General features: G+C 40.3%; 2 protein-coding genes across 13 annotated transcripts in view; one reads left to right on the top strand and one right to left on the bottom strand.

The window, feature by feature from the left end:
* The window catches only part of RNF170 (ring finger protein 170), a 43,849-nt gene extending 33,841 nt beyond the window's left edge, over positions 1-10,008 (bottom strand). Inside the window, exons 1-3 of one of the 6 annotated variants that reach the window (XM_042983353.1) lie at positions 9,801-10,008; positions 3,751-3,876; positions 2,924-3,067 (exon numbers count right to left, since the gene is read on the bottom strand). In XM_042983353.1, the coding sequence (XP_042839287.1) occupies positions 2,924-3,060 (137 nt within the window). In that variant the 5' untranslated portion in view covers positions 3,061-3,067; positions 3,751-3,876; positions 9,801-10,008. Of the gene's footprint in view, positions 1-2,923; positions 3,068-3,750; positions 3,877-9,482; positions 9,704-9,800 lie in introns of those variants that run through there. The other 5 variants (XM_042983352.1, XM_007097022.2, XM_042983350.1 and 2 more) reach the window with 5 other exon arrangements.
* Positions 10,009-10,240: 232 nt separating this feature from the next.
* Positions 10,241-18,286, top strand: part of HOOK3 (hook microtubule tethering protein 3) — a 114,665-nt gene continuing 106,619 nt past the window's right edge. For 6 of the 7 annotated variants that reach the window (XM_042983346.1, XM_042983344.1, XM_042983343.1 and 3 more), the window contains exon 1: positions 10,241-10,491. In XM_042983346.1, coding sequence (XP_042839280.1) covers positions 10,435-10,491 — 57 coding nt within the window. In that variant the 5' untranslated portion in view covers positions 10,241-10,434. Of the gene's footprint in view, positions 10,492-10,720; positions 11,117-18,286 lie in introns of those variants that run through there. The other variant, XM_042983347.1, reaches the window with a different exon arrangement.

Here is an 18,286-nt window from a genome sequence, read left to right as displayed (position 1 = left end):
TACTTCATTTGTATCTGCCAAGTCATGACTCATTTTTAAACAGCTTTATTGAAATATAATTCACATACCATACCACACAATTTACCCATTTAAAACGTACAATTCAATGGTTTTTAGCATATTCACACATATATACAAAAATCACTACAGTCGATTTTAGGACATTTCCATTACCTCAAAAAGAAACCCTGTACCCCTTAGCTATCATTCCTCATACCCCCATCTTTCACTCCAGTCCCAAGCAATCACTAATCTATTTCCAATCTCTACAGGTTTCTCTATTTTGGACATTCATATGAACACACTCATATATATGTGGCCTTTGTATCTAGCTTACTTCACTTACTATATGTTTTCAAATTTCGTCTATGATGTAGCACGTATCAGTATTATTCTTTATATAGCTGAAAAATATTCTATTGTATGTGTGTACCACATGTGTTTATCCATTCATCCATTGATGGACATTTGTTTTTTTTCCTACCTTTTGGCTATTACGAAGAATGCTGCCATGAACATTCTTATAGAAGTTTCTGTGTGCAAATGTGCTTTCATTTCTCATGGATATATATACACTTAGGAATGAAATTGCATATTTAATCATTTGAAGAAGTGATAGTTTTCCAAAGAGGTTGAATCATTTTTAGATTTCTACTATCAGTGTATGAGGGTTCCAATTTCTCCACATCCTCAACAATTGTTATTATCTGATTTTGTGATTCTAACCATCCTAGTGGGTATGAAATTGTGTATCACTGTGATTTTGATTTTGATTTCTCTGATAATTAACAATGTCAGGCATATGTTCATGTGCTTATTAGCCATTTGTATATCTGCTTTGAAGGAATGTGCATTCACATTCTTTGCCCATTTATTAATTGCATTATTTGCCTTTTTATTATTGAGTTGTAAGTTCCTTATATATTCTAGATCCATGTGACATATGGACATATGATTTGAAATGTTTTCTCCTGGGGTGACTGGGTGGCTCAGTTGGTTAAGCATCTGACTTCAGCTCAGGTCATGATCTCTCAGTTCATGAGTTCAAGCCCCGCATCAGCCTCTGTGCTGACAGCTCAGAGCTCAGAGCATGGAGCTTACTTTGGATTCTGTGTCTCCTGCTCTCTCTGCCCCCACCCCTGCTTACGCGCGCTCTCTCTCTCTCTCAAAAATAAATACGCATTAAAAAAAAATGTTTTCTCCTATTCTATGGGCTTTCCACTTTCTTGATTATGTCCTCTCAAGTACACAATTTGGTAACTTTGATGAAGCCCAGTTTATCTATTTTTTCTTTTGTTGCCCATATTTTGTGTCATATCTAAGAATCTTGATGTTTAAGAACCTTTTCTATAATTTTTACAACAAACTCATTGATTTGTAATTTTTGAAATTAATCTTTTTTTCTATTTAATACTTTTCTCAAAAACTTTTTAATGTTCATTTATTTTCGAGAGAGAGACAGAGTATGAGCAGGAGAGGGGCAGAGACAGAGGGAGACACAGAAGCCAAAGCAGACTCCAGGCTCTAAGCTGTCAGCACAGAGCCTGATGTGGGGCTCCAACTCACGAACTGCGAGATCATGACCTGAGCCGAAGTTGGACACTTAACCGACTGAGCCACCCAGGTGCCTCCGTATCTTTTTTTTTTTTTTTTTTAATGTTTATGTATTTATCTTGAGAAAGAGAAAAAGAGAGCTTGCAAGCAGGGGAGGGCAGACAGAAAGAGAGAGAAAGAATCCCAAGCAGGCTCTGCATTTTAAGTGCAGAACCTGATGTAGGGCTCGATCCCAGGAATTATGAGATCATGACCTGAGCCAAAATCAAGAGTCAGACACTTAACCGACTGAGCCACCCACATGCACTTCTATTTTATACTTGTATACTTTTTTTCCATTTCTGTTTTCAATTTTATATATATATGTGTGTGTGTGTGTATATATATACATGTATATATGTGTATATATATGACATATATATATATATAATTTTATTTATCTTTGTGTGTTAACACTTAAATTTCTAGTTTATATCCTAGTCTGTGTATTGGCATATAAACATCTGAGGCTTTTAAAGATTGTTCCTGATTCTATAGCAGTAATTTTAATCTTTTTTTTTTTTTTTTTAACATTTATTCATTTTTGAAAGAGAGAGAGAACGAGCGGGGGAGGAGCAGAGAGAGAGAGACATAGAATCTGAAGCAGGCTTCAGGCTCTGAGCTGTCAGCACAGAGCCCAATGCCGGGCTCGAACTCACAAACTGCAAGATCATGACCTGAGCCAAAGATGGATGCCCAACCACCTGAGCCACCCAGGCACCCCTAATCTGTTTTTAAGTTTATTTATTTTTGAAAGAGAGAGAGCACGACTGGGGGGGGGGGGCGGGGGGGGGCAGAGAGATCGACAGAGAGGGCTGTCAGCAGAGAGCTGGATGCAGGGCTTGAACTCACAAACCGTAAGATCATGACCTGAACTGAAATTAAGAGTCAGATGCTTAATTGACTGAGTCACCCAGGTGCCCCTAATTGTAATCTTAATTCCCTACATACTGTCCAACTTTTTTTTTGCCTGTTTTTCCATTTGAAGACTGAAAATATTTTGCACTTATTGTCTGCATCACTTACAAATTGAGGGATTCAATTATGAAAATTATTATCTTAAACTGTGATACTTCCATTGAAAATATTAATATTTTATTCAAAATATGGTGATAAGTTTAAATTTATCTCACAAGACAGCTGAGGACAGGAAAAATATATAGTAGCATTTAGAGCCTAGTGGAAAATAAAATACCTTAGTAAATATATACAATCACTGAGCTCTATTACTCACTTTTTAAATGAAGCATTAAAAATTACTAGAAGCAGTCAGAAGGCAGTGGCCCTTGCAAATATATATTATTTCAACTCTTTTGTCCTTTAGTCTCACCTGAAAAGTGCATATACCAGGGTAGCAATCAAAGCGAAACTGACCACAACTGCCACAAGTACTTGGTCACTTACTCCTTCTATGACTGAATCATCATCCAGTTTCAAACTTTGAACCTCACTGTGATATTTGGCCATTCCAAGTCTAAAATATAAAGAAACAAGACGAAAGTTACAAATGACACAGTAAAAATGAAATATACTAATCAAAACAACATAAATATAACTGACTTCTAAGGTTTTTAAATTTTCAGAGTGCCCACTTAAGGAAGGTTGTTGCATTAAGTACAACTCCAGTGAGGATTCTCCCTTTGAGTTCTGTAAAATTTGCCAGACACATTATTTTGAGGAAAAGAAAATTCTACTTCCTTTAAAGTAAACAATTACTCTAATTTGTCATCCATTTACAGTTTTTAAAAACAAATTAAAAAATACCGTTTCTTCTTCAAGCTCAGTTCCTTTAATCTTAAAGGAAAAAAAGACATTCCTCATGCTCAACAGCTCTTCTCATTCTTGAATACCAAATCAATTCTCCAAGTAAATCAGATCCCTCCTCTCCCTTATAGCACTAAATGTGTCCTGGAATGCACCATGTATAGATAAGGAAAGCAATATATTCTCTTCTTATGTAAATATTCCTATATTATCTAGCTTAGTGCTCTGTACACAGTAGGGCCTAATAAATACACGTTTAAATAAAAGTGACTTACCTTACTTACAGTGTTAGTAATTTGAAAAGTAAAAGACATTTAGGCTATAGCACATTTATATCTACTAAGATTAGTTGAATTAATGAAAATTCTGGTGCTTGAAAACAATTAGCCTCACCTGGAACTAAACTCAGCTTATGGTTCAGAATTCTTTGAACTGCCTGGAATATGGAATCACTCTGAGGCTGCATTTCCTTATGAAGAGAAGAGGGAGGATATGAAACTCTGCTTCCCATACACTAAGCTAGAGAAAAATGGTAATATTCAATTTCTATAGGTATGAAGGGAAATAATCCAACCACATCAGAGTCCAAGTATCATAGGTAATTCTTATTTTTTATATGGCAAAAGAGAAAAATTTAGTCTCATAAGACACCACAAGGAAAATAAAGGAAGTAAATATTCAATTAAATATATATGACTATTCATAATTAAAATAAAATCCTGCAGGGGCACCTGGGTGGCTCAGTTGGTTAAGCATCTGACTTTGGCTCAGGTCATGATCTCGCAGCTCCTGAGTTCAAGCCCCGTGTCGGGCTTTGTGCTGACAGCTAGGTGCCTGGAGACTGTTTCAGATTCTGTGTCTCCCTCTCTCTCTGTCCCTTCCCCCTCATGCTCTGTCTGTCTCTCGCTCTCAAAAATATATACACTTAAAAAAAAAAAAAGAAACTTAAAAAAATAAAATAAAATTCTGTATATATGTACCTTATTGCACTGATAAGTTTTATTCATTAATCTAGTGAGTCTCTGTTAAGAGGAAACTGTAAAAGTCTAACACCTTTAAGAGAATCTGAACTAGCAGCTAAAAACGAAATTACCTTATGGAAGCAAACAAACAGATCAAGGTCAGTTTCCATCGGCTTTACACATAATAACAGCCTAATATATCAGGAACTTTCTAATGATAGGTTTCAAATAACCATTATGAAGGCCACATACCAGGAAACTCGGAAAAGCAGCTGTAACTTCATTATTTTCATTCAAAAGAACAGTTAAATGAACTGCCAAATGAAAGTGAAACAACAGCCTCAAGTAGTGTAGGGGTGGGTCATGTAGTATTTAGATATTTATTTTTTCAGGTTTCCTCTTCTTATATTTTATTTTATTTTTTAAAAGATTTTAAGTAATCTCTACACCCAACGTGGGGCTCAACTCTACAAGTCCAAGATAAAAAGTCACAGGCTCTGGCGACTGAACCAGCCAGGTGTCTGGCTCTTTTTAGAGATGCTATGTACAGCTGTATCAAAAGTCCTAAGAACAGTCAGAACTATTTCTATCTGCAGAAAGATAACCAAAATGCTATCCCCTTGTGTCAAGATTTCCCACCTCTAACTACTGAAAAGTGAAAAGATTTTTCCCTATGCTATACATTTAGGCAATTCACTACTGAATAGGAGAATTTGTCACCCCAAAATATGACTTTTGGTTTAAGAATTACTTTAGACTGGTTATTAAAAACAAACAAACAACAAAGGAAAGGCTCTGAAAACTAAGTAGAAGCTATCCTTTTTTTAAGAGCCATTTATGAGTAAAATCTCCATTTGTAAGGGCGTCTCTCTCTGTACTGGAAGAGGAGGACTAAATCTCTAGAAACTTTTACGAATGGGGCAGGGACTTAAATCTGCATAACATTACCCTTGTTTGCTGTGCTTTTCCTGGAAATCTCTCATAACTATGCTCCCTCCCTCCCCCAACATCTTTCTTTGGTCTTTAGCTAAAGGTGGTATATAATGTGATGGTTTGGGACATTTTGGAGTTACTCAGTTTTCCTGGGTACCTCCCATGTACGCAGAAGGTTTATAAGTTATTAAACTTCTGGGGTTTTTTCCTGTTAATTTGTCTTTTATTACAGGGGAGTCTCTGCCAAGAACCTAGTAGAGAGATAGTTATTTTTTTCTCCCCCACACTCCTTGTATTTTTTTTTAAATGGGTTACACTTGTTTTTGTGTTCTTTCAAGTGCAATCAATGGTAATGTGACTAAATTCCACCGTACAAATTATCTATTCTTTTAATCCTACTGTATATTTAACCTCTATGCAACTAAGATATTGCTTATGATATTGCTTCAGGCACACTTCCAAGAGCTCAGAGAGCCAGGATACTCTAACTCTTGCATGGCCATATGAAGTTATTTGCATAATTTTACAGCAAAAGTTCCCAATGTTATTAAAATGAAGACACAATACCACAAATTCTAGTATCCCCAAAGGTGTTTGGGCTTAGAGAGGAGAGGTAGGGGGGAGAGTGCTGATAAATTTCTGAGAGGAACAGAGAGGTCAGCTGCATTTTCTGGTTACATGGAAATCCCAGCTAAACCTAGAGCTTTCATATGGAAAACTACTAATCACTGACCTAATTGTTGCGGGCTGCCAATAGCTCAACTTCCACCAGTAATTTTTCTTATGATCAGAGTTAAAAAACAAAACAAAACAAAACAAAACAAAACAAAACTGCAGGAACTAATAGCTCAAAAATGGGGTATTATAACATCACTCTGTTTGGAAAGAGGCTGATCTAAGATTACAGAGGATAAACACCAAAAAGAAAATTTTCTACTTGAGGAGATGACATAATATCTCAATCTCGAAAAGTCAATCTTATCTGAACTTCAGTTCAACTTTTGCTTTTCACAGTCAGGTCTTGTCTAGATCAGAACAGTGCTCCTGGTTTTGTTCAATGGCATTGGCTCTCAACTCAAGCCTAAGCACTGCTACTTGGACATTAACAGTCCTAGATTTTAGTTCCAATTCTACTACCACAAACTGTGCCCTACATAAACTCTAATGACCTCTCATTTTCAGCAAAATGTAAAAACTGCGCTTGAGGATTCTTAAGTTCCTTCCTGAATTACATCTCTCTGATTCAGGGTTTTTTGAATTAAAACAAAACAAAACAAAACAAAACAAAACAAAACAAACAAAAAACCTCAGAAAGATAAATACAAGTTAAAAGTGGTTACACGTGGGAAATAGACCTGAGAGCCAGCCTTTCACCTTTCCCAGGACACAGTTCTATAGTATTCCTTTAACCATAAAAATAAAAGCCAGAGTGCCTAACTTCCTCCCTTGAGTGATGAAAATTAGGCTTCAGTGCTCAAAGACAAAATGTCTGTGTCCGGTCCCATTCTTACCTATCACCCTAGTCACTCTATTTCCTGATGGTTGCCTTCCTTCTAAAGGTATCTATCAAGGGCACTCTAAGACACTCACAGAGACATCTTATTCCTTAGAGCAGTGCACAGGGAATATTACATGTGTTAGGGGCCACTAAATGCTGCTTACTTGAAACCCAGAAATAAAGTTTATAAACTTATAGAACATGATTTCTAATGTATTTCAAAGGATCCTATCAAATATGAAGATAAGAGTTACCAGTACTTCATTTTTGTTTGAGATTCACAGAAACAACACACCATAGATCTTGGAGACAGTGTGGTATAATTGATAGAAGCCTGAAGAGGAATGGGTTTCTAGCTTGGGTTTTGCTATTGATTAGCTAAGTCTTATTAAGAAGTAGCTTCATATATTAGAGAAGCATAAGCTTTGGAGTCAGGCAACTGTGTACTCATGTGAAGTCTGCATCTCAACTCCCTCATATGTAAAATATGTAAAAATAATTTTAACCATATCAAATGCCCACTTTTTTTAAAAGTAATTTCCACACCCAACGTAGGGCTCAAATTTACAACCTTGAGATCAAGAGTTGCATGCTCTACCTAGTGTGCCAGCCAGGTGCCCCTCAAATGCCCACTTTTTGATGAAAAAAAAGCTCCTTGTTTTATGGAGTTTATAATGAGATAATGAAGGTAAAGCATTTAGCATATTGCTTGTTACACCATATAGACTTTCAGTAAACAGTTATAATACTTTGATTATTATGTTTTAAAATTTTTTTAAAGTAATCTCTACACCTAACGTGGGGCTCCAACTTACAACCCCAAGATCAAGACTTGCATTCTCTACAGTTTGAGCCAGCCAGGCAGCCCTTGGTTACTATTATTAACAACTGTCAAGAAGAACCACTTTAAAACTTAGCCATGCATTCCCTATAGCTGCACTATGGTGCATCTCAAACTCTCTTTAATCAAAGCTCTAAGTATGTATTCCCTGAGAAGACTTGGGAACATGGCCACATAGGACACCCCCATGTTTATCTGAATCTGATAAACAGCTATAGATGACAACTAGTCTCCAACTAACCAAAGTAAGGAGACAGCTAAGGCAAATTATACTCACCTCTCAGCTTGGCCTTTTACAAAATTTTCAGAAAAAAATAAGTAAATAAAAATAAGGGAAATACAGGAAATTCCATAACTTCCAAAGGAGAAATCCTTTGTCTTTTTACCCAAGCTCATGTAGAAACATGATAGTCACATGACTTCCACAGTTACATCCAATAAGCTTTTAATATAATTTCCTTCATCGAGAATAATCAGAGCCACAAATGAAATCTCAAGAACACTGCAGTATCATGCATAAATGCATTATGGGTGAGCAGTCAAGACTGAAAAAGGAGGCTTAGGTCATCTGTGTCAAAGCCTTAAAAACCTGAGCAGCTGGAGTAAAGGTGTTCACTACACCACAGTCCCTCCAGAAAAAGCTAGAATATAGTTCTCCACATCAAAACACAAGTTGTGGGTGAGTCAGGCTTAAGTCAATGTAACATATACTTACTGACTTTACATGTCTAAGAAGGGTAATGGTCATTAAAGTGCTAGGGATTCGACAGAAACAACCTAGTATGGAATGTAGGAACTCTGGTTAGACAGAGATCCAGAGGCAACAACAGAGGAAACAAAGGCAGTCAAGATACATATTTATCATTTCTAAAGATTTCTCTGCACTTGGCATAGGGAAGAACATTTTTTAAAATGACCATTGAGAAGACTTCAGGTAAGATTTTTTTACATTTGCAAAATGATAAATCATCACGTGTCAACTGTTAACTGGTACTTTGTAAGGCGTCCTTAAAAACTCACTGCAATTCTTAATGCTCACGGACAAAATCTACTCCTAATGGGAAAAAGGGGGGCTCCAGGAACTGACAAACCAGAGTAAAGATGTGCTCTAGGAAGTTAAGTTTGCTGCACTCCAAATAAAAGTTTGGCATTATCTTATTAAGTTAAGCATATTCTATGACTCAACAATTCTCCTAGGACTCCAAGGCATGTATCCTAAGGAAACCCTTACACATTTGCACTAGTACCCAGGTGTAAGAATGCTTACAGCACTGTTTTTAGTAGCCTCAAACTGGAACAAAAAAATGTCCATTAACAGAATGTGTACACTGTTATAATCATGCAACGGAATACTAGACAGCAATGTAAATTACCTATCGATATAAACAAATTTACTATTAATTCAAAGCCACAAAATACACTGATCCCACTCGTTAGAATTCAAAAACACGCAAAGTAAAACTATACTGTTCAGGCATGCATATAGCAAAGCTCTACGGAAAAGCAAGAAAGTGAGTATCCTAAAAGTCAGTCTAGGGAGGGAATTGTTCTCAGGAAGGAACATTATGTGTGGGAAGAACTTCTGAAATATGGGCAGTGTTCTTTTGTTTTTATCTGGGTGTTTATTAAATATTCTTCTTTAACAATGTACATTGTATGCACTTTTCTGCATGTTTTGTCGCATAAAAATATACGGTACCCCAGCAGAAATCCACAACTCTAAAAAGGTGAGAGAACTTGAGGACAATCAAGGAAGCCATTAATTAAGACGGCCAACTCCTAGCTCTGCGCTAGGAGAAACAGGCCGTAAGAACTATCGGGGTCCTCACGGACTAACTGGCGCACACCCTCTCCCTAAAGTAGCCTAAGTTTTCAGGGAGTCGAGGCTCACCGCGACCCAAGAAGGAACGGCTGGCTCTCTTCACCCGGCCAAGCACCTAGAACCACCAGACACCCGCCACGTCGGCCCTTCCGCGGTCTCCGGAATTCCGGGCGGGAGCCGGGCGACTCGGGTTTAGCCCCGGGCTTCCCGAAGGAAGGCGGAACCCCTGAGTCCGAGGCAGCAACTCCCCCCGCCCCGAAGCCCGAGGCGACCCCTAGGGCAGTCCAGCCCTCGTCCGAGCCCAGCCGGCCGCTCCCGCGGGCCCGGACGCGGGTGGGCGTGGCCGGCCGCGGCCAGGCGGGCCGCGGAGGGGGAGGGGGCGCGTACCTCTCCACCGCAGAGGATACCTCGCCAATTCCCGGTGACTGAGACTAGAGATTATTTCCGGGCACGGCCCCCGCCACCCTCCCAGGCAATCACTAGCTGTCTCTTTTTCAATTTGGAGTGCGGACACAGGCGCACGCGCACTGCCGAGCTTCCGTAAGGGTGCGAGCGGACAGGCGAGGAGGACCCGCCGCCGCCGCTGCCGCCAAGGCCGGGCGCGTGCGCGCCGCGACACGCAGCGGGCCGGCGTCGGGGCGCGCGCGGCGGCGGCGGCAGCGGGGAGGCGGGCCGGCCGGAGCGCGATTGTGCGCAGTGGCTCGTCGGCCGCGGCTCTGGCCTGGGCCGGCGCTCTCCGGAGGAGGGGTGTGGGGGCTGGGGGCGGGGACGCGGGGCTGCGGGCGTGGCCGGGGGCGCGCGCGGCGGGCGCGCGGTCCCGAGTGAAAAGAGAAGGAGGGGCAGCGGGGGTGACGGTGCGGGAGCCGCTGGCAGCGCCGGGAAGGTAGTCCGCGGCCCGGGCGGGAGGAGAAGGTGGGCCAGAGGCCAGGTCAACTGCCCAGACCCTCCGACGCAGCCCCAGACCGAGCGGCAGCGGTTTCTGGAGTGGTGGGGAGGCGCTGCCAAGCCCCAGCTGGGGAAGATGTTCAACGTGGAGTCGGTGGAGCGGGTGGAGCTGTGCGAGAGCCTTCTCACTTGGGTATGTGATGACTGGCGGGTCGGGGGAAGACCCCCTCCCCCAGGCCTCCTTTCCGGGATCCCCCACGCTTGTCGCGGGGGGCGAGCGCCGAGGGCGGCGGTGCCGTCACATCCGGGGCCTGGGGCGGGCGGAGCCGGGGGACGCCGGTGTGGGCCGCGTCTACCCCGCGGCCGGGTGGGGCGGGGGGCTGCGCGTATCGTCTGGGCGCTGGGGGCTCGGCCCCGGGTCCGAGGGGGAAATTTGCCAGGCTTGGGGTTTCAGGTGTTGGCTGCGCTCCGAGAGGAAACCGGCCCTATGGAGGCTAATGATGGGGTGCAGGCGGCACTGTGATTAGGATTGTTGTTGTTTGCAGCTGATGAGGCGCTGGTGCTTCCCTCTCGCGCTGCCAGGGACACCGAAGTGTTGGCTGTCCCTGCGCCCCGCGCAGCCGGTAGAGGCACACGGGACCCTTGGTTACGACGCTCCTCGCCTTTGTTGTAGCGTTCACGGAGGACGGAGGTTTGCCCCTTGAGGGATGAGCCAGGCCCACTGGAAGAGAAAAGTACTTTGAAGGGAAGATAGGAAAAATATGAAAAGGCACCCGAGACCGTATTTTAAGTGAGAGATGCGCTTCAGCGATTAGAAAGTAAGCGGTGTGGAGGTACTTGGTAAAGGTATAAATATAAAAACAAATCTGGAAGATATGTGGGGATCAGTAATGGAACTCGACATTTTGGGGGCAACGTTGTGGGATTCTGATCTTAAATTATTAAACTTTTACTAAAATGGTCACGTTTTAAAGTCATTACATGTTCAATTCTGATGCTAACAATTGTGCCTTTAGCAGCTTCTTCGAGAGCTGGACTTAAAACCCATGCTGTGTGTGTCACAAACTCTGGTGTCAGTTTTTGGTGTGTGTGTGTGTGCGTGCGTGTGTAGAGGTCTGCAGACCCACGGGATAAACCTTTTGCTTTTTCCCAGAGTGTTACTCATTGCTAAAAATGTTAAACGTCATTTCTAGAATAGGATGTTGATTGAGGTGACTACAGCATTTGGGTTCATGTTAAAGGTAAGACGCAGATGGCAGAGATTCTGCTCAGTGGTGCCTTGAGTTACAAGTTTAAATCCTTGAAGTATAGATGTCACTCTCCTGTGTGGGAGCACTTCCGTAGAGGGTTTAGAGAAGCATTGCCTTAGGTAGGTTGTAACAAAGGTGGTGAAAATACTCTTAAGGTTTTCATAATGTGTTTTGTGTCAGGATTCAGATTACGTCTTCTGATATAATACATACAATGGTCGGGCTTGATATATTCTGTAATTTTTTTTTTGATGTTAGGCTATTGGGATTTCAAGGGTTTTGTTTTTGTTTTTTGCAATAATACAGTTAACATACAACTTACAAATGCAATGGGTTCCAACTTCAATCGAGGAGATGGATTTCACTGCTGTATTTTGGAGGAGAGAAAAACTGATAAACTGCATAATGTGGCCAAGGCAGGGGAGAGATAAAGGAAAGAATGACCACATTCTTTGGTACCGTGGAAGAACTAGATTTGGCAGAGGTTGTAAACAGAAGATTGAGAATCTTAAGGTGTGCTTTTTGAGTCTATATAAGTGCCTCCCTCAATGCTAGAAAAAGAGGCAAGAGGGCAAAGATGAGGAAGCTAACTGAATCTGAAGTAGGGCTACATTGCTTAAAGTCTAGAAAGACAAGTCTTGGAAGTAGAGGTGTATTTGAAGAGCGTCCACAAAAAGATGGTAATCGGTGCAATTATTTGAGTGAGAAATGCTAATAAAAATAGAGAGGAAGAATCATAAAGGGAAGTTTGAAGGGATACTAACAGAAGCACACAAGAGCATCTATTTAGAATCTGGTAAATATAAAAAAAAAAAACAGGTTATCAGATACTAGAGAGGTCAGGGAATATGGTATTGTAGAAAAGGATTAAAAAAAAATTTTTCAATGTTTATTCTTGAGAGGGAGACACACACACAGTGCTAGCCAGGGAGAGCAAGAGAGAGAGGAAGACACAGAATCCGAAGCTGATTCCAGGCTCTGAACTGTCAACACAGAGCGGGAAGTGGGACTCAAACCCGCTAACCGTGAGATTATGACCTGAGCCGAAATCGGACACTTAACCAACTCCCTTAAAAGGATTTTTGAAATGTCACTGGAAAGCTCATCAAGGAAAATTTCTGGAGAAAATAAGATTGGAGATTGTCGGGGTACCTAGGTGGCTCAGTCAGTCAAGCATCCGACTTTGGCTCAGGTCATGATCTTCTGGTCTTTGAGTTCAAGCCCCAGATCAGGCTCTGTGCTGTCAACAGAGAGCCTGGAGCCTGCATCCTGATTCTGTGTCTCCTCCTCTCTCTGCCCCTCCCCTGCTGGCACTCTGTGTGTGTCTCTCTCTCTCAAAAATAAACATTAAAAAAAATTTTTTTTTAAATTAGAGATTGTCAATAACAAAACTGGAGAGCATAGTCTACACAAAGATTTACAATTCTGAGATTTTGAAACATTTTAAAACCTTGTGCATTGAAATGTTTTCAAAATAAAGTTGAGCTTAAATGCTGGATTTGTTTTCTTTAACTTGTCGTTATAGAAAGCAGAATAAATGTGCAGAAAATGTTTGAGGTAGCTGAAAGTGTACATTTAGTCTAGTAGTTCCCCTCATATCTGGAGGCCAGCTTATGCTGAAAACAATTCCAAAACCAAGTGTAAGAGAAAAAAATGCATGCAGTACACTCCAAAGACAAGACTCCCATTGGAGCACCTAGCAGGCTCAATCAGTAGACCCATGTGACTCTCAATCTCAGGGTCTTGAGTTCAAGCCCCATGTTTCGCATAGAGCCTACTTAGAAAAGAATAAACTCCCATTTAGACTGATTTGCTCTATTTTACGTAAACTTCTAGCCGCCTTGGTCACGTGGGTTCTGTGCACACAGAAGGTTAGAAGGTAACTGTAATATTAGGCAAGATACAGGACAGCTGCTAGTGACCTAGAAGATCCAAGAACTGAAAGTTCAGTCTGGGTGATTCACCCTTTGAACTGACAGCCTTATAGAATTCAAGAGCCTCCATGCTCAGTTATTGAAGATCATAATTATGATCTTAAATATCAAAAGTTTATTTTCACTACATAGCATTTAGTACTAGATAGGTGGTATATAGTATACTTCAAAAATTCTTCCACTAGGAATAGTTAAAATAATAAAACCTCAGGTGTCTAAAGGGATGTATGTTAGTCGCCTGTGCAGAATTCATTTCTGTGGACATGGAATTGCTTTAAATGCTGGATAAATTGTTATTGTATCAAGGAGCCTACTAGCTCAAGAACCAAATGTTCCAAATTTTTGTTGAAAGTGGAATACTTAGGAAAAGATAAGGTACCATCCTACCAATGGAAAATACTTTAAACTTAAATTCCCTATTAGAGTTTATGCAGCAAGCAAGTTCAGCAGGATGTGCTTGAAAATTTCCACTCTACCTCCTCTCCCCACCCTCTGACTCAAAATGTATTCTTACCTGTTAGAGAAATCTGCCCTGCCTATTACACCTGTCAAGCCTAATTTCTTGAACTTCACATGAAAAGATTGTGCTTTCCTGGGTTTTAGAAACTGAAAAACCAGAAATAATCTGGAACGCTACCAGTTAATGGCAAGAAGCTGACTGGGAAAACAATCGTCACAGAGGCTCACATTTCTTCTGGGAAACCCAGCAATATTAACATATCCTTGTAATTTTCATATTACTTAGACAGTGAAATGCGTACTAGTATATAGACTTGAGGAAGGTATAATTATTGTGATGGTATCTCCCACATTCCATTCTCTCTGCTCTAACTCTCTTCTACCAACGATTTTTGTCCTCTGATGGAGGAATAGGAAATCCATGTACAAAAGTTAAAGCACACATTTTTTAAAAGCTTTAATTTTCTTTCTTTTTTAAAACTGAGGGTCAACATAAAATGGTAGGCAAGAGTATAGGTTCTGACATTAGACTACCTGGATTCAAATCCTATCTTTGTCTCATATTAACTGTTGGTGACTTTGGATAAGTTACTTTATCTCTGTGTTTGATCAGAATCATTGGAGGCTCATTAAAACACTGATGGCTAGGGGCGCCTGGGTGGCTCAGTCAGTTAAACGTCCGACTTCGGCTCAGGTCACGATCTCGAGGTCCGTGAGTTCGAGCCCGAGTCGGGCTCTGGGCTGATGGCTCAGAGCCTGGAGCCTGCTTCGGATTCTGTGTCTCCTTCTCTCTCTGCCCCTCCCCCATTCATGCTCTCTCTCTGTCTCAAAAATAAATAAAACGTTAAAAAAAAATTTTTTTTTTAAATAAAAAAAAATAAAAACACTGATGGCTAGGCCCCTTGTCCAGAGTTTGTAATTCAGTAGGTCTGGGCTGGGACCTGAGATTCTGCATTTCTAACCAGCGTCCAGGAGATGCTATTGTTAGTGACCTGCGGAACCACACTTTGAGAACCACTGCTCTAGAGCAGGGATTTTTAACTTTAACATTACTTACATTTGGGGGCTGGATAATTCTTTGTTGTGGACAGTACCCTGTTTATTTGAAAGTAGCATCCCTGGCCTCTACCTACAAGATGCCAATGGCACCCACTAATTTGTTAAAAACAAGAATGTCTCATAGGGAGCAAAATCACCTGTGGTTGAGCACTGCTGTTCTAGAGATACTAATTCCAGGTGATTTCATGTTTTACTTTTCTCATGCTTTTGTTGAGGAGGGTGAGGTGGAGGTTGGATAGTGTTAATACAGCTTTTTGGAACTGAGAGAGAGATTATGACCTTTCCCATAGAATTTCACATCTTAATGCTTTTAGGTGTAATTATCTTTAAATTTTACTGTACTGGTATCCCAAAATATGCTGTAGATGTTAACTCAGAGGTTATGAGAACTGGTAGAGGAGAGATTATTTTTTAAATTAAAGTACAATTCACATACCATAAAATTCATTCTTTTAAAATGTACAATTCAGTGGTTTGTAGTATGATGACCAGGTTGTATAGCTATCACCACTATCTGATTCCAAGAACATTTTCATCATCCCGAAGGAAACTCCATAAAAACAGATTTTCTTTGGGACTTGCTCTACCTTATCTCAGAGCAGAGATGAACATCATCTACCTTCATGATCAATTATTTACCTCAAGACCCAGTACAGAGAAAGCCACATTTAAAAAATCAGGATGAAGATAGTTTTTTCTAAATCCCAAGACAGAAATAGAATTTTAAAACTAAATTATTTAAGAAGAATTATTAAAGAATTGAAGAATTATTGAAGAATTGCCTGCTTTATTGAGTTTTTTCTTCTGATTGGCCACAGGCAGTTTTTTAATCTGCTTTGGATCAGAAGAATTCAAATGCCCAGTGCCCCACCACATAAGAATTATTTGGTAAGCTTGTTAAAAGTAGATTCCTAGCCTTCTGCAACTTCCCAGATTATTCTGATGTATACCAGGTTTAGGAATCACTGCTTGTAAGTTTAAAATACCTAATGTGCATTCATTTTCCCATATATTCTTTTAGCAGCACATCTCCCCCTAATGTATTTTTCCCAATTGCTAGATTGAAAAACTCATAATAAGAGAAGTAAAGTAGCACACCCAGGTTCACACAGCAAATTAGGGGCAGAGCTGGGGATAGAATTAGTTTATTACATTCAAAACATACTGAGGGCTTGTTCTGTATCAGACATTGTACTAAGATTAGTGAGAGAGATGAATGAGATGTGGTTCTCACTGCTGCTTTTTCATTCTAAACAAACCTACAGGAAAGATTGATGTATCAACTGTAAAATGAAAGGTGCTTATCTCTTTAAACTACATTGTTGTTACCATATTACCATTGAAAAGGCAACTAGAGATAGTATGGGGTAAACTTTAATCTCAGTTCCTGCAGAGGTATTTATTTGTTCCATTTATTCATCTACTAATTATTTATTGAACCCCTACCATCTACTAATTATTTATTGAACTCCTGGTAGGGGGTTATGTCCGGGAATGGCTTTGGGACTTGAGGTTAGTGTCCGGGAATGACTTTTCACTGCTTCTCCCAAATGGATACCTAGATAAAATACACTTGCCATATGCTTTAAGGTAATTCCCTTAGTTTTTGTCACCATAACCACCACTGCCCACAAGACTCTCCTATATAGAGAATATGGAAAAGCTACTGACTGCACTTGTCAGCCTTTTTATTTTTTAAAGGTTTGATAGATGATACAGTACAAAGAAGTAGACACTCATCTTCTGTTAGCAAGAGACTAAATTACTAGAGTATTTGTTAAGGGCAGTTTGTCAATATTTATCAAAAACCTTAAAATGTACATACACTTTGACTAGTAATTTCACTTCTGAGAATGTAACCCAGTAAATAAAAATGTGTGAGAAGAACTGTTATTCCCAGTATTTCCATTGTCACTACTTAGTTTGATCTCATCGGTGTTAATAATGTAAACTTACTAAAATAAGTCTCTGTGCCTGCCTCTTTCCCTCTAATCCTTCCTTCATACTGCAGCCAGTGTGGTTTTTATGCAGTGCAAATCTCATTTCCTGTTTGGGGTCCTTTGCTTACTCCCCATTGTTCTTAGGATAAAGTCCTAACATGGCTTACGAGGTTTTATACAATAATGCTTCCTTCTTTAGCCCCATCTTTCACCATTATACTCTTTTCCTTGTTCCATCTCTTCCTCCTATTCTTGCCCCCCATCCCATGGTAAGCAAATGTTTTTCATTCCTAGACTGCATCCCATTCTCACTTCTAATCTTTGTGTTGCTCTTTGTTTTTGCTAACCTATAAACTGCAAGAGCATGGCCTACCTCTGTCTTTTCTCAGTGATTTTTTTTTTTTTTTTAAGTCTTGGTTGCACTATTGGGTATAATCATTGTTGGCTTGGCTGTATTATCTTACTCGTGGAAATACTTTCTACTATTTCTCAGCCTTGACGTGTTGACTAGTACAAAGTTAGTTTTGGGGGGTTTTTTTTCAAAGTTCTAATTCAGAATACATTTTTTTGAGAGAGAGAGCATGCCTGCGCACATGCACACAAGTGTGGGGGAGGGGGAGAGGGAGGGATAGAGAGAATCCCAAGCAGGCTCCACGCCCAGCAAGGGAATGAGATCTCACAACTGTGAGATCATGACCTGAGCTGAAATCAATAGTCACTTAGTCAACTTAGCCACCCAGGTGCCCCTAATTCAGAATACATTTAAATTCAAAAGTAATTGAGGGGGACAAAACATAAGAGACTTAAATATGGAGAACAAACAGAGGGTTACTGTAGGGGTTGTGGGAGGGGTGATGGGCTAAATGGGTAAGGCGCATTAAGGAATCTACTCCTGAAATCATTGTTGCACTATATGCTAACTTGGATGTAACTTTAAAAAAATAAATAAATAAAAATTAATTGAATATTTAACCTACTGCAGTGAATGTAACTTCTACATCTGTATAAAGATATTTTGGTTTTAAGTAAAAGAAGTCTCAACTTGGCAAGGCTTAAACAAATTTATCTCATGCTTTGAGACTTCAACAGTTTTTAATTCAGTGGCTCAGTTTTGGCCTCAGGGACCTAGTTCTTTGTATCCTTCTTCTGTCATACACTGCATTGGCCTCATCGTAAAATGGATTCCATTAAGAGCCAAGATGACTGCTTGTGACCATTGAGTCAACATATGTGTTCACATCAAGAGGAGATTGGCTTTGGGGTTCCTGACTGGCTCAGTCAGTAAAGCATGTGACTCTTGATCTTGGGGTTATAAGTTCGAGCCCCATGTTAGGTGTAGAGATTAC

The sequence above is a fragment of the Panthera tigris genome, chromosome B1, assembly GCF_018350195.1.
Source record: "Panthera tigris isolate Pti1 chromosome B1, P.tigris_Pti1_mat1.1, whole genome shotgun sequence".
NCBI lineage: Eukaryota > Metazoa > Chordata > Mammalia > Carnivora > Felidae > Panthera > Panthera tigris.
The sequence above is the reverse complement of the archived record's forward strand: the minus strand, read 5'-3'. Positions and strand labels throughout refer to the sequence as shown.